The sequence below is a fragment of the Carlito syrichta genome, unplaced genomic scaffold (assembly GCF_000164805.1).
Source record: "Carlito syrichta isolate Samal-C Ts95f unplaced genomic scaffold, Tarsius_syrichta-2.0.1 Scaffold304652, whole genome shotgun sequence".
In the NCBI taxonomy this organism is placed as follows: Eukaryota; Metazoa; Chordata; class Mammalia; order Primates; family Tarsiidae; genus Carlito; species Carlito syrichta.
In genome coordinates this window covers 175144-197708 of record NW_007248748.1, presented here as the reverse complement: position 1 = coordinate 197708, position 22565 = coordinate 175144, and the positions used below count along the sequence as shown (strand labels likewise).

Here is a 22565-nt window from a genome sequence, read left to right as displayed (position 1 = left end):
GTTCCAGCTACTTGGAAGGCTGAGGTGGAAGGGTCGCCTGAGCCCAGCAGGTCAAGGCTGTGGTGGCCATGAGTGTGCCACTGCACTCCAGCCTGGACAACAGAGTGAGACTCTGACTCAACAAAAATTTTTTTTTTTTGTAAAGATGGGGTTCTCACTATGTTGCTCATGCTGGTCTCGAGCTCCCAGTCTCAAGCAATCCTCCTACTTCATCCTCCCAGAGTGCTAGGATTACAAGCATAAGCCACCACGCCCCCTCTTAACTCTCTTATTTTTGACCACATAGTCCTTTTTACCCCTCGTATGGGAAGTGTGGTCATCATTCTCAGGTTCTCCTGGTTTGAAAGCCACAGAGGAATAGATGCCACTTCTCTGAGAGGAATTGTTCTTTTCTGTAATCTAGGCATTTGTTCTCTGTACAGTGGTCTTTTCTGACTGCATATCCATGTTAGTGCCCTATGTGCTTTCTCTCTGTGTTTGGAACAGAGCTGCTTTTTCATGGTGGTTTACTCATCTGACTTAGAATGCAGCTCCAAACTATGCCAGTTGGACTCTTATTCGTTCTGCATCCAGGTTAGCCTGAGAGTCTATAGTTTACTTTCCCAGCAAGTGATTAAATGCTTCCCTTCCTCTTCTTAGGACCCAGAGGGACTCAGTTCTGAGCCTGTCATCAAGCTCATCTGGAACACTTCTTCCACCCTGCAGGTCACAACTGTATCTCACTAAATGCCATGCCCCACTGGCCGGGAGCAGAGGCTTGTGCAGAGCTGCTCGCTGAACCTTTTTGCGGAGGAGCAATCTGTACTTCCTCCCGTTTTCATTCCCATTTCCTCTGCTCTCACTCTCTGAGTCACCTCTGACTTCAGGATGTGAAATGTATTGAGGAACTATCACCTCACAACTCTACCAACTGGTCCTCCCTCCTCCCACCCCAATTCTATTGCCTGTTTGCAAATTACTGTAGGATCACTGACACCTTCTGTGTGCTGGGCCCTGCAGTGATACTTCTTGGGGCAGTCTTGCTGAGTCCTCAACAAGCCCACAGAGTGAGGCCTACTCTGACTTCCCAAGGACCACTCTCAGGAGGAGGTGCTGCACACACAGAAGGATCAAGCAACCTTGGTCACCGCAGCAAGAAGCGGGGGGCTCCTAAATACTGTGTTTCCCTCCCAGGGGTGCTGTAAGCAATAACTCTACACGTTCTGCTGGTTTTAAACACTTGATTTTTTTTATTTTTAAAAAATGCCTTTGTTACAAATTAAAAATCTGGGAAGACTTGTTTTCTATCTTCCCCAAGAGTTTATAAATAGGCATAGCATAACAAGTTTTTTATTTTAGAAGATTACATTTGGAATGGTAAAAGATGCTACCCATAGATTAATCCAACTTCTTTTTTTGAGTTGGAGTCTTACTCTGTTGCCCAGGCTGGAGAGCAGTGGCACACTCACAGCCACCCCAGTAGCACACTCACAGCAATCTTTCTGCCTCACCCTTCCAAGTAGCCGGAACTACAGGCGCGTGCTACCATGCCCGGCTAATTTTTTATTTATTGTAGAGACGAGGTCTCACCAAGTTGCTCAAGTGGTCTTGAGCCTGCGGGCTCAGGCAGTCCACCTTCCTCAGCCTCCCAAAGTACTGTGATTACAGGGATTACAGGCTGAACCACCGAGCCCGGGCCTTAATCCAACTTTTTTTTTGTTTTGTTTTGAGTTGGAGTCTCACTCTGTCGCCCAGACTGGAGTGCAGTGGCTGCTCCCGGCCACTGCAGCCTCTACCGGCTGGGCTCTGGCGATCCTTCCGCCTCAGCCTTCCAAGTAGCCAGAATTACAGGCATGTGCTACCACACCCGGCTGATTTTTTGATTTATGGTAGAAATGAAGTCTCGCTGCCCAGACGGGTCTTGAACCCGCGGGCTCAGGCAATCCACTCACTTCAGCCTCCCAAAGATGCGGGATTACAGGCTGAGCCACCGAGCCCGGCTTAATCCAACTTTTAAAAGGCAATAAAATCCTCAAGCAGCCAGAGTACCAGGTTAAGTAAGACCAACTCATCATCCAGAATTTACCGCTTTATTTCTATTCTTAATTAAGTTTGCCTGACAAGGGAAAACTGTTCCCAAATGACACTCTTGGATGGATTTCCAGATCTTTTTTTTTTTTTTTGAGTTGCGTCTCACTCTGTTGCCCAGGCTAGAGTGCAGTAGCACACTCATGGCCACCCCAGAGTCGACCTGTGGGGCTCCAGCAATCTTTTCACCTCAGCCTTCCAAGTAGCCAGAACTACAGGCATGTGCTACCATCCCCAGCTAATTTTTTATTTATTGTAGAGACAAGGTCTCGCCATAGTTGCCCAGGCTGGTCTTGAACCCGCAAGCTCAGGCAATCCACTCACCTTGGCCTCCCTAAGTTGCTAGGATTATAGGCTGAGCCACCGAGCCCAGCTGGATTTCTGGATCTTTAGTTTCATATGATAGTGAGCATTTCTTTTCCACTGACCTTCTGTGTTCACAACTATAATTCTCTCTCCTTTTCATCACCACGATTATTGGAAACGTCCTTGGAATATAACACCTTACTGGGATGTAGAAATACAAGTCAAGCCGGGCTCGGTGGCTCAGCCTGTAATCCTGCGCCTTTGGGAGGCTGAGGTGAGTGGATTGCCTGAGCCCGCAGGTTCGAGACCCGCCTGGGCAACTTGGCGAGACCTCATCTCTACAATAAATAAAAAATCAGCCGGGCGTGATAGCACGCACCTGTAGTTCCAGCTACTTGGAAGGCTGAGGCAGAAGGATCGCCGGAGCCCAGCAGGTCAAGGCTGTGGTAGCCGGGAGCGGCCACTGCACTCCAGTCTGGGTGACAGAGTGAGACTCCAACTCAAAAAAAAAAAGAAATAGAAGTCAAGATTCACTGGTTCATGGGTGATTGAAGTTTCAACAAGAATACCTACTGGGTATTCAAGAACGCTGATGCCAAAAAGTATTAGAAGATACAGGAGCTGAAAGATATCGGGTTCAGCTATATTTACAGGGCAGCCATTTGCTAGTTACAGTTCGTGTGGCAGAGGTTGCAGATTATTCACCAGAGGCATTCGTCTGAGTTTGACCTGGAGCCAGGATTCAGTACTGACTACAGACAAATCATTGAGACTCAATCAACGCAAAAAGCATGAGGAGTCTTCCTAACATGCCAGAGATCTTCATTGCTGCAGATCTCAGTCCTGAGGTATCAGGAAACAGTAAATCCTGATTTTTTTTAAGTTACTTTGGTTTTAAGGAATAAGAATCCTTGAAACACTCTCAGCACTGAACTGAGTCCTCCAGGCACCAGAATGGACTAATCTGGGCCCTTCCGCCTGACATGGTGCTTGTTGGGCCTGCAGTGACCCTCACTACCTTTCCCTGAGAGCCCCAGGGCAACCTCAGGGGCTTCTGGTAGGGAGTTCGTACCCCTGCCCTGCTCCCTGCAGGCTGTCCACAGCAAGTGGGGGCTCTCACTTTGGCTGCTTTTCCATCATGAGGAAAGAGACATAAAGCTACTTTTTAGCATTGCAAAGTAGAAAGCCATACAGGTACCCTGCATACTTTACTCGTGAGATGGATATATTTTCTGGTTTCTGCACATTTGATTTGCAAACTTTTATTAAAAATTTTATAGGCTGTGCTCGGTGGCTCAACCTATAATCCCAGCACTTTGGGAGGCTGAGGCGAGTGGATTGCCTGAGCCCATGGGTTCAAGACCAGCTTGGACAACTTGGCGAGACCTTGTCTCTACAACAAATAAATAAATAAATAACTGGGTATGGTAGCATACACCTGTAGTTCCAGCTACTTGGAAGGCTGAAGTGGAAGGATCGCCGGAGCCCAGCAGTTTGATCCTGGGGTAGCCGTGAGTCTGCCACTGCATTCCAGCCTGGGCGACAGAGGGAGACCCCGGCTTTACAAAAAGAAAAGTTTTATAAAGGCACAGAAGTGAAGTCCTTTGATTGGTGTCAGGCTGACAGTCCTGGGGAAGTGACTGGCTTACCCTGATACCAGGCCCATCCTGCCTTTCATGAAGGTATATCATCATGCAGATGATCAAGGCATCCCTGATGCTGATGCCTTGGTCAGGAAGCAGTGTCAGCCGGGCGTGGTGGCTCATACCTGTAATCCCAGCACTTTGGAATTGAGTCCAGGAGTTTGAGACCAGCATGGGCAACATAACAAAAACCCAATTTTACCACACAAAAAAAAATTAAAAACTAGCTGGGTGTGGTGGCACGTGCTTGTAGTTCCAGCTACTCAGGAGACTGACACAGGAGGGTTGCTTGAGCCCAGCAGTTGGAGGCTGCAGTGAACTGTGATTGTGCCACTTAACTCTAGCCTGGGTGACAGAATGAAACCCTGATTCAGAAAAAAAATGAAGAAACAATGACATTTGGAGACAGGGAGAAATCTGACGCCATTTAGGCACTAGGGCTTTGTGTCTGAAAGGCAGAATCCATTAGCCAGGCATAGTGATGCATGCCTGTAGTTCCGGCTACTTGGAAGGCTGAGGCGGAAGGATCGCCAGAGCCTAGCAAGTCTACGCTGGGGTGGCTGTGAGCATGCCACTGCACTCCAGCATGGGTGACGGAGTGAGACTCCAACTCAAAAATAAGTAAATAAATAAATGAAAGGCAGAAACCTCAGTTCTGTGGCTGTATGCACATAAGGAAGCCTTCATTTCCCAGTGATGCTAGGTAAATGCTATTCATTATCTGCATGGATAAAGCAATTGTTCACACGTCAGGTGTTTCCTAATTGCTTTCTGTGTGTCAGCCTGTTGCAGGCACAGGGAACACAACTTTGAGGCAGCACATCGTGGGGCTCTATCTCATTTCCTCTGTTTGTGTGTCAAGTGGGAGAGAAAGGGGGGAGGTCAGTGGCCCTGGAAGGGCATGTTAATAATAAGCACTAGGATCCAGCTTCTTGAAAGGCTTGGAGCATTGCTAACTCACATACTAGATCCACACCTTGAGCCCAGTCCTCTGGTCTCCACTCAGCGCTCCTGACACCCACTGGTGCTGTCCTGCAAGGCTTTCCAGAAGAAAAGTTTCTACTCTTGAGCCTCTGGGCAAGTTAATTCCCAGAGCACTGGTGGTCACTGAGAGCCCTCCCTCCCCTGGGGGAATGAGGGTGAGAGCTTGAAGGCTGCTGGCAGAGGGAGGCCCATCAGCAGCAGGTACATCAGTAGGGTGGGAGAGATTACGTCCAGCCCAGCTGTCTGCCGAAGAGATAACCCCAAGGGAGAAGAGATAAAAAGCTGTTGCTGCGAGCAGACATTGACAGGCCCACTCAGTCCTGAGCTCAGCTGCGTGAGCTGAAGCTTTGTAAAAGAAATGGCTGTGGTGGGGCCTTGCCCCGGAGCAAATGATTGGGCACATCCCTTTGAAGTCTACCTGCCACAGATGTGCCTGTGTGGGCTTGTGTCAGCTCTGGCAAGAGCACTCCTTGGCCACAGACTTGACCCACACCTCGTGTCTCATCACCTTGCTTCCCTCTGTTGGCTGCAGTAACACACAAATGCGGCCAGTCTTGAGTCAGGAGTTCATCTGTGGGCAGTGGGTTTATGTTTGGTCACCCAGGCTGGGTGGCTGCTGCTTGTGTGTGGCAGCGCACCCTCTACCCCCCCCCCCCGGACTCTGCAGGACTCCCCCTTGCCTGCCCCATGATGACCAAATCACAGAAGCTCCAAATCTCAGGGTTGGCAGGACTGGCCTAGCTCGAGTGTAGCTTCTCAGTCACAGTGTCCTCTCTCTCCTCTGTGACTGGGCTTCCCTCCCAATCGGTGGCCTTCCAGAGCTGCTCTTGCTGGACTGGGTTTCTCGGTGGGGAGCTGCAACTTCTGCTTCTCTATCACATCACATACATCCCCACTGACTACACATGACCTTCAGCTGAGGAGCCTTGTCTCTGGGGTCACACTTGTGGCAGCATTCACTGGCCCTGCCCTTCTGAGTACCCTGAATCCCTCCTGTCCCTGCCACAAGAACAACCTTGGAAGGGGACCAGAGGCGACAGGCTCTTGAGCTGGCTGTAGAGCGCCTTTGTCTGGGCTCCTGTGTGTGTGCTTGTGTATATGTTCACATGTCAGTGAACTTTGGCTCTTGCTGTCCCTCTGGCCCCCCTGTATCATGACAAGCAGCTGGTCTCAGGTGCAGCTCCACAAGTCCCAGCTTCTTGGGACTTTATCAGCCGCTCTTCACCTTCACCCCAGAGCCATCTCTGCCCCCAAGGCCACCTGCTGACCCCTGGACCTCACTAGCTCCTCTTCCGCCCTTCATACATTCTCTTTGCCATGTCTAGGACTATCTTAAAATTCCCATCTATCCCACTAACAGCTCTAGATAGATCATTAAGGAGAAGTAAAAATTTTTTTTAAACTCCCGTCTGTTAGCTGGGTGTGGTGGCGCTTGCCTCTGGTTCCAGCTACTTGGAAAGCTGAGGCGGAAGGATTGCCTGAGCCCAGCAGGTCGAGGCTGCGGTGGCCATGAGTGTGCCACTGCACTCCAGCCTTGGCGACAGAGGGAGACTCCAATTCAAACAAAAAACCTCCCATCTGATCAGATGCTTTCATTTTCTACTTCTGACTGGGTCAAGCTCTGGGGGTGACACGATCAGGGCTAGCAACTGACAGATGAGGCAGGGAGGCAACTATGGCTGCTGTTGCCACAGTAGTGGCACAGAGCTCCTCAGGTCTCCCAGCCTCATCTGCCTTTTTCATGGGCTTTTCTCTGCCTGGAGCCCCTCCCCCTTTGCCTGGGTGACCAGCCCTTCCCTTTCCACATCCTCACCCTTCAAGGCCCAGCCCCAGCCCCCCATCCCGTGCTGTTCTCCCACAGGGCATGGTGAGTTGAGGTCTTCTCAGCTCCAGATCCACCTGGCAACTGTCAAGTCTCTTGTTGGGTGTTGATTGCTCTATGGATGTGTGTGGTACACGAGGGTTGGCAGGAGCAGCATTAGGCGTGTGTGCTTGGTTCCCTGGTTGGTCTAAGGACTGGTTAGTGGGGTAGAATAGCCCGAGGGCCTGTTGGAACATGAAACCTCAGGGCACAGCCGTCCTGAATTGGAACCTGTTTTGTCTGAACCATGTTCTTGGTACCCACCTTCAGTGTCATCTGCCTGGCTGCATTCTGCCCACACTGGTTCTTCCTTGATCTGTTTCTCCCTCTGCTCTGTGAGGCTGACTTTGCTCATATCAAAGCATCTTTTAAGCGTTAAGTCTTCAGAAGGACAGACCCCTAAGACCCACTATCCAGTTATGATTGTTTCCTCATGGCATGCTTTGCTAAACATCCATCCTCTCTGCCTGACCACTTAACCCTACCTCATTGTGGCACGTGGGGGTCTCCGTGAGGCAAATCACCTCCGCGCTTTGTCCCTTTCTGAAGCATTCCCACCCCTGGGTGAGTGGGGTCAAATGCCAGAGTGCCAGCTACTCCTCTGGTGTCAGAGGTGATATCCAGGCTGGGCACAGACATGGTGACTCGTGCCTGTAATCCTAACACTTTGGGAGGCTGAAGCAGGAGGACTGCTTGAGGCCAGGAGTTTGAGACCAGCCTAGGCAACACAGTGAGATGCCATCTCTACAAAAAATTAGCTAGCTGTGGTGGTTGTGCACCTGTAGTCCCAGCTACTCAGGTGGCTGAGGCAGGAGGCTCACTTGAACCTAGGGGGTCAGAGCTACAGTGAGATAAGACTGTGTCACTGTACTCCAGCCTAGGCAACAGAGTAAGAATGAGTCTCAAAAAAAAAAAAACGGGAGGCATATCTACTCTTCCCTGGGCACCTGCTAAGTGCTCTGTAACTTCTGTTCTCCTTGTTGGATTGGAGGGAGAGTGAGCTCACCCTTGGACCAGGCAGGTTACCTTCCTGTTTAACTAGACAACTGGCAGTCTTTGGTAACAAGACAGCCTGGGCACTCCTCAGTAAGCCAGTAACCAAGCTCCAGGTTTTTCCTGAGAATTAATCCTTTTTCTTTCTCTTTCAGTGGTTGATATCACAGCAAGTATCCTTTTCTTGTCGGTACAGTTCCCTCTAAGGAATTGTCCATTTGTAGAAAAAGAATGTAAATCCTACCTTGCGGCGTGCCCTATGAGTTGAAGCTTTGCCCACAGACTCCCTGGAGAATCTCAGCGAGGTCGCTGGGTGCCATGCCCCTCTTTGTGCGTCCTGTGGCTTCTAGATATCAGCTCCAAGCCCTGCCCTGCCCCAAGCTCGAGGGTCACTGTGGGAATACAAGACTTGGAATTTTGGGGCAGGCAGGGTCATGCTGCATGGCAGACCTCTGTGGGGTGGAGCCCAAGCCATGGCCCTTTAAAGTGACTTTTTCTGCAGTGCCTTTACCTCCTTAACTGGACGTCATTAGATCCCGCAGTTTGAAGATGTCAAATTTGAAGCAGCAAGTCTGTTATCTGAATTATACTGTCAGGAGGTAAGAGCACATTAAGGTTTCTGAAAGCAAAGTGTTTCTCCCTGTCACTAAGGCACGATGGCAAATCCCTTCTGGCTCCTGGTACTTGCAGCTACTTTCCTATCTCTTATACCTGAGCACTGGGCTTTGGAGGATGGTCCCTTACTCACAAGGGCCAGCAGGTTCCTTCTCTGCTAAAGACTGTTTCCTTGTGTAACAGGTCAGTATGGTTTGCCTTCTTTATCTGGTTCTTGACTTCAGTTCTAGCTGAAATTTGCCCTCTCCCCTTGGAACAGTGACAAGTAGGGTGGCCTGGGTGACAAAGAGTGTGTGTGCCTCCTGCCCCAGTGCCTGTCTCTGGGCTGAGAGCACAAAGGATGGAATCTGGCATCGAGTTTGACTGTTCAGGATTTTGAACTAAAGCTACTTTCAGATGAGTTGAATGAGAAGTTATTTTAAGAGCAGCACAAAACCTTCCCAGCCAGTGAGTCCAATAAAATAACTTTTTTTGCTTTTAATAAAGTAAATTGGCACCCCAAAATAATCCTTTGGTAAGCATGAACAGGAACCGCCTTCTGGCACCACAGCTGCTGCCAAGGAGTCCAGCTTGATTGCCGGCTTGTTTTTTTTTCTCTCCCCAAACGTGACTGTTTCCTTTCAGAATTCCGTCGATGCAGCAAAGCCGCTGCTGCGGAAAGCGATCCAGATCTCACAGCAGACCCCATACTGGCACTGCCGCCTACTCTTCCAGCTCGCTGTGAGTACTGCAGCCCAGACATGTAGGTGCCAGGTGGACTGTGACCCTGGGGCACACATGCCTTGAGTACAGATAACAGCAGAATCCACACACAAAGAGTACTACCTGGGGAGTGAGGGTCGGTCAGAAGCCCAAACTCCACCTGCATGCAGCCTACTTAATGTGGCTAATCCTCACTTGTACCCCACATCTCTATTTTTAAAAGTAAGAATAAATATATAACTAAAAAAAAGAGAAAGAGTCCAGGACACACAGACACCCCTTAGTGCCACATTGAGTGTGTGGAGTCACAGAGACATTTCTTTAACCTGCTCACTGGCCCCCTCCAGCCTTCATCCTCAGCAACTCCCAGGGGTGAGGGGTGGGAGTACCCAGCTCCCTGGGGTGGGAGTACCCAGCTGCTGCAGGGCCTGGTTCTCATTGGGCATCTTCAAGCTCCCCTCCATCCTGGATGTCCTATTTGTGCTCATTGAAATCTAGGGATAGCCGGGCTCGGTGGCTCAGCCTGTAATCCCGCGCCTTTGGGAGGCTGAGGTGAGTGGATTGCCTGAGCCCATGGGTTTGAGACCCGCCTGGGCAGCGAGACCTCATCTCTACAATAAATCAAAAAATCAGCCGGGCGTGGTAGCGCGTGCCTGTGATTCCGGCTACTTGGAAGGCTGAGGCGGAAGGATCGCTGGAGCCCAGCATGTCGAGGCTACAGTGGCCAGGAGCGGCCACTGCACACCAGTCTGGGCGACAGAGTGAGACTCCAACTCAAAAAAAAAGAAATCTAGGGAGCATTTCCTGCCAGAGGCCTGCTGTGTTAAGCGCTCTCTGTGATTCCAAGGGGCTGCCTATTGGACAACACAGGCCCAAGTCAAACTTTGTTTTCCAGGGCCCTGCTTTCCAGGCTGCTGGGGTGCAGCTCCATCCTGATATCCGTGCAGTTCCCCCCAGCCTCCTTTCAGCTCCCCAGATGTAGGTAGTGCCAGTCCCTGAGCTTAGAGGTGCTCAACTGGGGGTGTTCTGTGGGCTGGGCCTTCCTGACTACAGTGGAAGGTCCAGCAGCCTCCACCCTCTGGGTACCTCTTCTGTCTCTGTCTTGGCCTTTGCCACACTTCCCCTTCACAGGACACCCTAAGGTATTCCTTTCTTGACCAGCCCCTTGTCCAACCAACCTGCCCTCCAGGTTGCCACTCACCCCCTCTGCATGACACAGACCTGTCACCCACCTAGCAAGCAACATGTAGACTCTGGGCCAGGGGTGCCCCCAGGAGGATCTGACTGAGAACGTCCCTTGTTGGAAAGAACTCACCCAGCAGCCTGGGTGCCAGAGACCCTTCCCCCCAGCCCACTTAAGCCCCACATGCACACACCGTCTCCTTTCATCTTCCCTCACACACTTGTGACCGTTGGCAGATGTGAGAGCTGGCCAGGCAGTGAGTCACCTGCCCCAGGTCTCAGAGTTGGTCAGTGCTGTGTACATGGGCATGCCAGAGGGCCTGAGCTCTCGACCAAGGTCCCCAGGTGTACCTTCAGGGTTGAGCCAGATATGTGTCTCCCTTTCTGCCTAGTAAGGATTTTGAGTTTGAAACTTCATTAGACACTTAACCCTGAGGGAGTCTCTCCGTATGGGTCCCAGGACACACCAGGGGTTACCCCCTAGTGATTAGCTACACAGGTGATCCACAAAGCATGCCGAGAGCCCTGAGCGCTCATGCAGCCTTGGGGGTCTGTGAATGTTAACTGCTGGTTTTACATTCCATTAGGTTTAGACAGTGTATATGTAGGCACCATTAAGCTTAGACAATGTTTCTACTGGGGCAAACTGGAGTTCTGTGTCCAACACAATTAACATTGATGAGATAATTTGGTTAGTTTAGCTCTAAACTGACACCGAGGCAATTTTGTCAATGTGTGGGAGGTTCCAGTGAACTTGCCAACGAAGCAGGAAGGCCAGGTGCTGTAAGGTTGACGGATTGGCAGCGAAGGTCATTGTTCTCTCTCTTTTTTAGCAATTGCACACTCTTGAGAAGGACTTGGTATCAGCCTGCGACCTCCTTGGCGTGGGCGCTGAGTATGCCCGGGTGGTAGGATCCGAGTACACACGGTAGGCACGCACTACCCCGCCCGCCCGCCCCCTACTTTCTTACATAGAAAGGGCTTGGCTGTCTGAATCCGGGCCAGCAGACAGAAATGGCATTTTACTGAAAGACGAAAACCCTCATGCATAATGAAGACACGCAGATTACAGCTACACTGGGACTGGATACTTGGCTGATTGCTGTAACCTGCACTTGGGGAGGCTGAGACAGGAGAATCACTTGAGGCCAGGAGTTTGAGACCAGCCGAGGCAACACAGTGAGACCTTATCTCTACAAAAAAAAAATTAAAAATTAGCCAGACATTATGGTACATGCTTATAGTCCCAGCTACTTGGAAGGCTGAGGCAGGAAGATCACATGAGTCCAGAAGCTTGAGGCTGCAGTGAGTTATGACTGCACCACTGTGCTCCAGCCTGGGTGATAGAACATGACTCTGTCTCAAAAATAAATAATAAATAGAGCTACACAGTAGCTTTTAAAGTGAGAAGATGGAGAGCTGAGTTCGTGGCAGGGGGCAGCTGGTATGCTCCCCACACTGTGCACTTGCCCATTTCTAGCGTTTCTTGAGATAAAAAGGGCTGGTATGATTTGCTCGACCGTTGCCCTTCATTATACAGATGTGTCGTCATAGATGTGGGGTGTGCGTGGCGTTGTTTCTAGGCCACCTCTGTGTCCACCCCCTCGGACACTAAGGAACTTGTCCATGCAGAGCAGGAGACAGAGTAAGTCAGCATTTGTGTAAAAGAGGGGATATAGGTTCACATTGTGCATGAAACTGCTTACACTAGAAACTGGTGCCCTGGGGCTGGAGGTCAGTGGGGGGAGACCGCTAGCACTCTGGACCTCTCTGCAAGGGCCCTCATTGGTCTCTCTTTCCCCTGCCTAGAGGAATCCTCTGCAGCAAGCAGGACCCAGACAGCAGTGTGCTTATGGTGTGTGAGTGTTGGAATTTGGGAACATTCCCACACAGGCTTCCTGCCCTGTGCTCAGGTGCTCTGAGGCCCTGTCCCCATCCGTGAGAGCTTGTTTGTGGAGTTGTTAAGACAAAACAGTCCCTGACTCCACTCTCAGCCCCTCCGAGCTCTGGACTTTGGAGCACCCATGGGGTGTCCTTGTCCCTAGAGCACTGCCTGACAGGGCAGAGCTGTCATTTAGCTGCCCTGGGATTGCTGCTGTCACATTGTCCGACCCAACAGTCCCATGTTCTGGGCCCTCCCTGTCCCCTGCATGTTACAGTTGTCTGTGTCTGTGGTGACACAACTAGCCTGTAGGGCACTGGTGCTTTGTCAGTGAGCCTCACAGCCTCCCCCCAGGGACGGTCTCACCATGTGTGTTCGCTTATGAGCATCCCTTGGGTAAACCACTGTGGGTGGGCAGCCTGATGTCATGTGGTCTGTGCAGAGTGGCCTGGGGGCCTCCACCAGGAGATAGTACCTGCAGGGCCTGTGACTGAGCTTGGGAGCAGTGACACGGGGCATCCAACCAAGTTGTTTCCTGTGTGACAACATGGGAACCTTGACATGAAATCTCCTACTGTGGATTCCAACAGTCAGAAGACAGGAGTGTCCTGTCTGTGAGTGTCCATGCTACACAGTACTGATGGGGAACAGCGCTGTAGCCTGGAGCACAGGTGGGAGAGCCGAGCTACCTGGTGTGTGTCCTTGCTCCGTACCTTACACACTGTGTAACCTTGACTCTCTGCCTCAGCATCCTCACCTGTAAAATGGGAAGAGAAGCAACTACCTGGAAAGGTGTCAGCACAGCACACTGGTCTCTGTGAAGACTGGCAGAACAGAGGGTTTGATGTTGAGAACATGGGGTCCCTGGGTAGGGTACAGTTATAGCTGCTCCTGTCCCCACTGCCTCAATGCCAGTGTACTGGGCCTTTGGACCCAAGGTAGGCCCTGACCACCCCCACCCAGCACCCCCACTTCTGCTGTTTCCTAGATTTGCCTTGACGTGCTTATTTTTCTTGTCAAGGACAGCCGCATGCACCATTTGGAAAGTGTGGAAGATTTAAGAGAGATGATAGAAGTCTCCTGGAGGTGGAGGGAGTGGGGGGGTGAGACTGCTGACTCCCCCGAGTTCATTCCATGTACCTTGAGAGGAACCTGAGGAGGCTCAGCCTGGTTCAGTCAAAGCAGTGAAGGGCAGATGGGCCACCGTGAGGTAGATTTGAGACTGGGCCTCCGGGCACCGGAGCCTGCCCACCTGCCCCGCCCTTTGTGTCCACCAATGCCCAGCCACTGTCTGCTGTGTCAGCGGGACTGAGATTACGGTGAGTGTTGACTTCTGCCCTGCCTGGAAGGCATCCTTCTGGGTGGCAGTGTGCCTTCTAGGTTTTTCAGCCACACGAGGGCGTCTAAACCATGCCATGAGAGTAGACATAGATGCAGCAGGACAAAGTAGAGCGGTCTGTGAACAAAACAAGCCTCACTGGGGACTGTTGGCCCTCATCCACCTACCTGTCCCCTGAGGGGGCACATCGGGTCCTGTGAACCTTGGGGTGTCCACAGTTATCCCAGGAGGCTCCTGTGCCTTCTCAGATCTGACTCCTATCTCTGTTTTCCAGGGCACTGTTCCTCCTCAGCAAGGGGATGGTAAGTCAAGGCTGGGTGGAATGGTGGATGCAGCCCGTGCTGTGGAGATGAGACCAGGCACCCTACAGGGTCTGCTTAGACCATGCCTGGTCTCCATGGTGGCTGCTCAGGTGCCCAGACCCACAGGCTTGCTAGCAGTCTCGAGGTGAGGCCCTGCACCAGCTGGCTTTAGAAGGGAAACACGAATTCCAGGTTGTGGGATTTGTGCTGAGGCAGGGACCCGATTTGGAGTTGCCCAGGCTGGAGTTTCAGGCTGGCCTTGCCCCCTGGGGTTGTGGTGCCAGTCCCATGGCCGGTGGGTGGGTGGCCTCATGCTCCCTGGAGGGGCTCCTGTAAGCCCTGTATTCTAGCACCAACACCATCCCTCTCCCTCCCCAGCTGCTGCTGATGGAGCGCAAGCTGCAGGAAGTCCACCCACTGCTAACCCTCTGTGGACAGATCGTGGAGAACTGGCAGGGAAACCCCATCCAAAAGGAGTCACTACGTGTCTTCTTCCTGGTGCTCCAGGTGACCCACTACCTGGATGCCGGGCAGGTGCGTGGCACCTCTTGTGGGCCAACTCCTAGGGAATGGCCAGCAGCACTCAGGGCATTGAGCACACTGACACCATTGTGCTTGACTGGAAGCGGGGTCTGTCCCCGCAGCCCAGCCCTTGCTTCAGGAGTATGACATGTGGCCTCTCACATTTGCTCAGTGCATGAGTGTTCAGAGGCTGCATGGGCAGTGTGGGGAGTCCATCAGTCAACCTCGAGGGCTCTGACCAGTGCCTGGCACATAGCGGGTGCTGGAGCCATGTCTGTCCAGCACCCAGCTGTGGGGTTGAACAGGGATGGACTTGACCAGCACGTCCGAGATTGGACTCTGTAACCCTAGTGTGGGTGAGGAGCAGCTGTGTTTGAGTGCCTTGTCTCTGCTTTTGTGATTGCCTCAGCCCTCTGGAGTGAGGGTTACCCCGACTCCTCAACTCCACTCTGGAGTTGCCACTCTGTCCCAGTGGCAGCGGTGAGTCCCTAGAAACCCTGAGCAGGCCCTCGCTGGTAAGGAGCTTCTCAGGTTCCCATGCCCATATTTGCCCATCAGACCAAGTGCCACGCTCACGTGTAGGCACGCAGAGCAGATGCAGACATATGTCTCAGGGTGCCAGGGTCTGCAGAGACATCCCACAGGCCTCAGCGCGTGGCTTCCCAGTGCAGGCAGGCCAGTCTGTGCCAGCCACTGTGCCTGCAGGACTCCTCAACCCCAGGTGCTCCAGCCTCCTCTGCCCTCTCAGGGACAGGCTGCAGGAAGGCCATGCGCAGCTCCAGCAGGGTTTGTGGGCAGTGGATGAGCCTCAGTCCCACTGAAGCCCTGCCCTGCCCTGTCCTGGGTCCCATGAGGCTGGTCCACAAGAGATGGATGTGGCAGGAGGGGAAAGTGGCACTCCCTGGAGGAAGGGACAGAGGAGTGGCCGAGCCGGGCCTGCCTCCTACTGGGGGAGCCATGGGCTGAGGTGTTGGGTGCCCCTGCTGTAGGTGAAGAGCGTGAAGCCGTGCCTGAAGCAGCTGCAGCAGTGCATCCAGACCATCTCCACACTGCATGACGATGAGATCCTGCCCAGCAACCCTGCAGACCTCTTCCACTGGCTGCCCAAGGAGCACATGTGTGTGCTTGTCTACCTGGTGAGTATCCATGGGAGCCAGCCAGGCGGGAGGCTGGGCGAGCACCCTGGTGACTGCTGCTGTCTGGTCTTGTCGCCAGGTGACCGTGATGCACTCCATGCAAGCTGGCTACCTGGAGAAGGCTCAGAAGTACACAGACAAGGCCCTCATGCAGCTGGAAAAGCTCAAGAGTACGTGGCGTCTGCCACTGGTTGCGGGCCACAGCGCTCCCCCTAGTGGGCAGCCTTGCCAGACACTGTTCTGGGGCTCAGCAACCCAGCAGGACCACAGCTCCCAGGGAAAACCAAAGCCCCAGGGACCTATGTTTGTCTTTCTGTGGCTAGGTTGGGAAGGAACACTGCTGCCTGGTTCCAAGGTGGGGGCTGCCAGGAGCTGCGACCCCTACCCACCTGGCACCCTGGTGTCCGATCTCGTGATCCAGGGCAGCTGCCACATTTCTAGAACCACCATGTCCACATGCTCTCGACCACTTAGCAGGATGAGGGGTGCGGATTGGAGGCCTTGCTCCATGAATTTCTTATTCTCAGAACACGCGCTCAGAAGCAGCCCCCAGCTCAGCTCAGCTCCTGCGCAGACACTGATGCCTTCCCTCGGGGCAGTAGGGTTTGAGAGAGATGATGGAGTCGGGGGCGCTGGGGCTGGGGCTGGGGCCTCCTCCGGCCTCGCACATGCTCATCCTGACTCTCATCCCCAGTGCTTGACTGCAGCCCCATCCTGTCCTCCTTCCAAGTGATCCTGCTGGAACACATCATCATGTGCCGGCTCGTCACAGGACACAAGGCCACGGCGCTGCAGGAGGTAGGGCTGTGGGGGCGGGGCGTATACAGACAGACCAGGGAGGCCCAGGAACCAGCTGTTAGAGTTCGCGGGGTCTCAGGTGTCAGGCAGGAAACTGAATTCACTAAGTGCTGTCTCGTCACCTGGCAGCTCACAGCCATGCACGGCTGATTAGGGAAACTAATAGGCCCTTTCCCAAAAGCCTGCACACCAGGGAACATGGCATATGGTATCCAGGGATTTAGGGTCCCTAGTGGTAGTCCTCACACCCTGTACTGTCTCACAGTTCATAACCCCCATGCACACCTTGCTGAGAGGACCTAGGGCCTCTAGTAGTCTGTAGGTGTCTTACGACTAAGGCATACATTGGAGAAGGCAGGTAACGTTCAAGGGTCATGTCCATGATGGGGTCAGGGTGTACTTTTCCCTCATGGTGGGCACATCCACTGAGACTTTATTCCCCAGTCTGGTCAGGCAGGATGTGGGCACACCTGCTAGCTGGGGGGTGGACTCAGTGCTGTTCAGATGCCAGGTCCCACGTTACAGGCCATGTGACAGTGGCATGCTCTCTCCCGGCAGATCTCCCAGGTCTGTCAGCTGTGCCAGCAGTCCCCCCGGCTCTTCTCCAATCATGCAGCACAGCTGCACACACTGCTGGTGAGTAAACCCGTGACAGCACCCCAGTCAGGATCCACAATGTTCCCAGTAAATAATTGTATAAGCGCCCCAGGCAGGATCTGGAATATTCCCGGTGAGCTTTTTTACGAGGATCCTCTCATCAAGTCCCAAGGCAAGTTAGGTCTGGGGAGGCAGGAATAACAAAGCTTGATATCTTTTTCATAGCTGGCTTGGTAGGGTCGCTTATCGCATTTGTCTGGGGCCAGCTGTGTCAATCCCGGTTGAACTTCACATAGGCCTGATCTGAGCTCTCAGGGGCCCCAGGTTACCCTGGATGACAGTGCCTTTTCCCTCCAGGGTCTGTACTGTGTCTCTGTCAACTGCATGGACAACGCGGAAGCCCAGTTCACCACAGCCCTGCGGGTAAGGTGCCGGCCCTGCTCGCTGCCCGATGGTCGACTCTCCTGTGTAAGGAGTCAGGCCTGGTCTCTGAGAGGGCAGCACCACAGCAGTCAGCCTGATGCCGACCCTGACAGCGACCGCTGCTTGTCCGGACAAGGGATAGCTACGGGTTGGGCGGCTCCTGTCCAACCAGGTCAGGGCTTCCTGAGCTCACCCAAGGACAGACATGAGGGACAGGCACAGCATGTCGGACCTCAGGGACACTGCATGGGCTGCGGCCTGTCCAGCCACTTTCACATCTGATAGGAGCCCTTGTGACATCTCCCCTCCCCTGACTGAGCCGGCTCAAGTTGCAGCTAAAGACAGGGAGTCACCCCGGATTCAGGGGCCTCCTAGTGTTGCCCCATGGCAATTGGTGGAGCTGGGGCACCCCCAGGGGCCTGGACAGAGGACGCCCAGCCCTGCTGAGTCAGAGAGGATGAGAGAGGATGTGTTGATAGCCTGGGCTCCTGGCCTCAGACCACGGTCCCACTGGGCCCTGGACAAGGTTGGCACCACATCCTCACAGCGTGACCTGCCCAGGCCCTGGTCCCCACTCTGCCTGCCTTGCCCCAGGACCAGGCAGTTGTGTTTCCACCTTGGCCTCAACATCCTTACAGGAAAAGCGGGCTGTCAATATCTTCCTCCCAGGTGGTGCTGGCAAGACCTGAGCAGCGATGTCAGAGCAGCAGCTGCTCTGTCTGACTCGGGTAGGGTCACTGTGGCAGTGCCGTGGGCACCCTCAGACTGTTGGGAGATTCTTCTCGCAGTGCTTCACATGGCCGGGGTGCTGCTGCCCCTGCCGCCAGCCTTAGAAGCACAGGGGCCTCGCATGCAGACAACACTCCTGGGCGTGAAGGTCTGGCTTGGCGCCTGTGGCTCAACCTCTGCCCCAATTCCAGGACCCTGTTGGCTCCTGCTGCAGCAGGGCCAGGACCTCCTGGCGACCCCACAACGGTCTTGATGTCTCCCCCTCCCCATCTCACTTCCCACAAGTGGTTGCTGCAGCTGGTTTGTTTCAACACCAAAGTTCCCAAGGCCATGTACTCCAGAGAGTCCCCCCCTCCCAGCCAGGAGGGAGCCTCATTCCATGGCCCACCCAGGAAGTGATGAGGCTGGGTGCAAACCCAAACCCCAATCCCCAACTTGTGTTCTTCCTGTGGTTCTGCAACAAACATCCCCAACCTCGCTGTGTCTCCAAGCAACTTTGCTTGGTTCAGAAGACACTATTGGCCTCGTCAGTGCATATCGGAGTCCTGTGGAGGGACTCCCTCAGTCCCTTGCCCAGCCCTGCTGGGAGCCAGGATCTGGATGGTTCTTCAGCCACTTAGATTGATCTCTCTCTTAATGATTTTCACTCCCCAAGAGCCTTAATCCATATGCCACCAGTCATCAGCAATATTGCAGGCCTCGGACTCAGAGCTACCCACCTTTAGGGCAAGGCCTGTGCCAATCTTCTGGGGAGACAGCTCCCTCATCCCCCAAGAAGAGTGACCCCACGGGCCTGGCATGTGTCTATATCAGCATGCATCTGGCTTCCAGAGGTCACTGGCTATGCTGTGGAGAAAGGGACCACCGGGTCTCAGGCCTAAGAGACAGCATATTGTGGACCAAAACCCAGTGCATTCTGAGGACAGGATCAGGGGCAGCTGCTTTGCCTTTTCTGTTTTCTGATAGCTCTGAGATACAGATAATGGCTTTATAATGAGAAGAATTAATGGCTGTGTTGCTCTTGGGTTTAGGAAGCAAGTTGGCTGTATCTGAAATGAAAAGAACAAGTCTTCCAAAATAACCACTGTGGAGCTTTTGGGTGGCTCTGATACCACCCTGTGGGCCCAGTGCCCACCCAGCCACCTAACATCCCATCTCCCATTCCAGCTCACCAACCACCAGGAGCTGTGGGCCTTCATTGTAACCAACCTGGCGAGTGTGTATATACGGGAAGGAAATAGACACCAAGAGGTAGTAGGTGACATGCTTCATGTTTGGTATCTTTTCTCTCCATTCTCCTCGTGGGAGGTTGTCATGGGTACCAGCAGATCACAGCAAACCCCAGGGTGTTCACCCTTCGATGGGAGCAGCACCCTATGCAAAGGCTCACGGGTGAAGGCCTAGAGGTGGGAGGGTGGCTGAGGCTGGGGAAGGCAGGTCTGGGATGTAACAGTCTCACAGCCACAGAGACCCTATCCCTAGGGCAGGTGAGCCAAGCTTGTTGAACCCCACAGGAAAAACCCAACATCCTATAGCCTGAGCTGTCTGCCCCAGGACATTCTGAGTTCTGGGGAAACAGTCCTGGGACTCAGGCCTAAGAGGCAGTGGCTCAGGTAGTCAGCCATACCTTGCCCCTAGATTGTCCTGACCCCCAGCCTCATAGGTGGGGGAGCCCTGCAGGGTTATGGATCACTCACTGGCTGCAGTGTTGGGTGGGAGTGCCCAGGGTTGTCCTCACAGACCAACTGCCTGTACATGGGCTTCTGAGCCAAAACTTATAGAAGAGTCATGCCCTCCTGCAGTTCCTCCTCAGCCCTGAGTCCCTGCCTCCAGACTGTCTCCAATTCAGCCCCTTCTCTTCATCCCAGCCTTTGTTCTAGTTCTGTCCTCCGTCAGCTCTTATCTATCAGAACCTGCAGCTACCCCCCAGATTCCTCCCGGGAGGTGGTTCGGTTGCTTTGGGCTATGGCAGCAGAAAGCCCAGCCCCTGCTTCTCAAGCAACTGGGAAGCAGCCGGTAGTGCCATCTGAGGGCCCTGGCTCTCTGTGCCTGCCCCCAGGAGAGCCCAGTGCTGGGTGCAGCCTCAGCCCGCTTCCGTGTCATCTGCCAGTCCATCCACACAGCAGCCAGAAGGGACCTAAAGCATCAGTCACATCATGGCCCTGCCAGAGCCTCCTGGGGTCCCTGCGCCTCCTGAGAAAGCCTACCCCCAGAGGCTGCTCTTGCTGGCCAGTCACAGGCTTGACTGGGAGGCCTCGATGCCCACAGGGGTGTAAAGAAAGCCCCATGCCAAGGTCCCTCCCCACAGATGCCTATCCCGACCCTGCAGGCTGCTCACCAGGGCCATGGGACTCAGGCAGCCCTGGGCCCATCGAGCACACTGCAGCACCCTCCTCCCGTGGAGGTGTGATGGTCCTCACCAGCCTCTCCTCCCCCAGCTGTACAGCCTGCTTGAGAGGATAAACCCAGACCACAGCTTCCCCGTCAGGTGAGCGACCAGGGACTCCCTCTGCTCCTGTGGGATCCCCTGTGCACCCCAGTACCCCAGCCACTCCTCCCAGACTGTCAGGTGAGGTTCCCAGAAACCTCCCACCCACCTCCACCCTCTGAGCCTGCTTTTTTCTCAAGACCCTGCCCTGGGGTGACGCACCGCTCTCCCTGCAGCTCACACTGCCTCCGTGCTGCAGCCTTCTACGTGCGCGGGCTCTTCTCCTTCTTCCAGGGACGCTACAATGAGGCCAAGTGAGTGGGCAGAGGGTGCAGGTTGGGGGGATGGCCACTGCTCTCGCTGGCCCACTGCCTGAGCCCAGGCCTCTCCCTGGCCGGGCCACCGCCCCCTCTGCTTCCCCAAAAGCCTGGGCCATCTGTATCCTCCTGGCCAGGCGGTTTCTGCGAGAAACTCTGAAGATGTCCAATGCGGAGGACCTGAACCGACTCACAGCCTGCTCCCTTGTGCTCCTGGGCCACATCTTCTACGTGCTGGGGAACCACAGGGTAAGTGCCCATGCTGGGCCCTCACTGGGCACCTGCTGGGGGTGACCCAGGAGGGCACCTGGGCAGGCAGGGCCAGGGGAGCTTGGCACCCGTGGAGGTAGACAGTGAGAGGTCCCATGGGTGCAGGTCTCAGGCACCGGTCAGGCAGAGCCCCAGGGCACAGGAGCCAAGCCAGCAGGGATGACAGCAGGCTCCCTTTGGGTGTCAACACCTGGGGACCAGAACGGTGCCTCCTCTCAGCCAGAGTTGGTGAATTCTATCCCTTCCACATACAGTGACCCTCGGGCTCAAGTGGCCCTAGAATAGGCGCCCCCAGAGCCAGCTGGTCTCTCCGGCATCTGTAGCCTCTGAGCCTCTCCGTCCACGCACCACCTGCTCTCGCCTGTCTACCCTTGCAAGGCCTTTCGTTTCTTTTTGAAGAAGATGTTTTCTCACATGGAAAAACATGGCACTCGTTGCACGACGGCTGGGGAGCCAAGAACAGAGCCAGGCGTCCTCTGTCCTCCACCTCCACGCAGGCTTTGCTGGCCTCACTTCTGGGTGACGTTGTCTTGCCTTGCTCCACGCCACTGGGGGAGAGCAGCAGGGCTCTTCTTTTTGAGTCAGAGTCTCGCTCTGTCGCCCAGGCTGGAGTGCAGTGGCCACCCCTGGCCACCGCAGCCTTGACCTGCTGGGCTCCGGCGATCCTCCCACCTCGGCCTTCCAAAGTAGTGGGAACTACAGGCACATGCTACCATGCCCAGCTAATTTTTTGGTTTATTGTAGAGATGAGGTCTCACCAAGTTGCCTGGGCTGGTCTTGAACCCCTGGACTTAGGCAATCCTCTTGCCTCTGTCAGCTAGGCTGGAGGGCAGTCAGTAGCATGCTCCCGGCCACTACAGCCTTGACCTGCGGGGTTCAGGCGATTCTTCTGCCTCAGCCTTCCAAGTAGCTGGAACTACAGGCATGCACCACCACGCCCAGCTCATGTTTTGACTTATTGTAGAGATGAGGTCTTGCCAAGTTGCCTGGGCTGGTCTCAAACCTGCAGGCTCAGGTAGTTCTCTCACCTCGGCCTCCCAAAGTGCTGGGATTATAGATGTGAGCCACCGTGCCTGGCCTGGGTCTCTTCTAAAAATGACAAGTGTTCAGCCAGGCTCAGTGGCTCAGCCTGTAAACCCAGCACTTTGGGAGGCTGAGGCAAGTGAATTGCCTGAGCCTGCAGGTTCGAGACCAGCCCAGGCAACTTGGTGAGACCTCAACTCTACAATAAATCAAAAATTAACCGGGTGTAGTAGTGAGTGCTTGTAGTTCCAGCTACTTGGAAGGCTGAGGCTGAAGGATCACCAGAGCCTAGCAGGTTGATGCGAAGTGGCCATAAGTGTGCCACTGCACTCCAGCCTGGGTGACTGAGTGAGACTCCAACTCAAAATAAAATAAAATGACATGTGTTTTGAAGTGGCATCTACTCTGCAATTTTTTTTTTTGAACTGGAGTCTCACTCTGTTGCC

At 53.9% G+C, this 22565-nt stretch overlaps 1 protein-coding gene across 2 annotated transcripts in view; it reads left to right on the top strand.

Moving 5' to 3' along the window:
* MAU2 (MAU2 sister chromatid cohesion factor) overlaps positions 1–22565 on the top strand; it is a 32764-nt gene that overhangs the window by 6080 nt on the left and 4119 nt on the right. The window contains exons 2-16 of one of the 2 annotated variants that reach the window (XM_021713649.1): positions 8010–8027; positions 8388–8453; positions 9094–9189; positions 11187–11281; positions 13849–13876; positions 14255–14410; positions 15388–15534; positions 15614–15704; positions 16229–16332; positions 16891–16968; positions 17287–17352; positions 19249–19332; positions 20520–20569; positions 20746–20823; positions 20964–21075. In XM_021713649.1, coding sequence (XP_021569324.1) covers positions 8010–8027; positions 8388–8453; positions 9094–9189; positions 11187–11281; positions 13849–13876; positions 14255–14410; positions 15388–15534; positions 15614–15704; positions 16229–16332; positions 16891–16968; positions 17287–17352; positions 19249–19332; positions 20520–20569; positions 20746–20823; positions 20964–21075 — 1269 coding nt within the window. Of the gene's footprint in view, positions 1–8009; positions 8028–8387; positions 8454–9093; positions 9190–11186; positions 11282–13848; positions 13877–14254; positions 14411–15387; positions 15535–15613; positions 15705–16228; positions 16333–16890; positions 16969–17286; positions 17353–19248; positions 19336–20519; positions 20570–20745; positions 20824–20963; positions 21076–22565 lie in introns of both variants that reach the window. The other variant, XM_008060565.2, reaches the window with a different exon arrangement.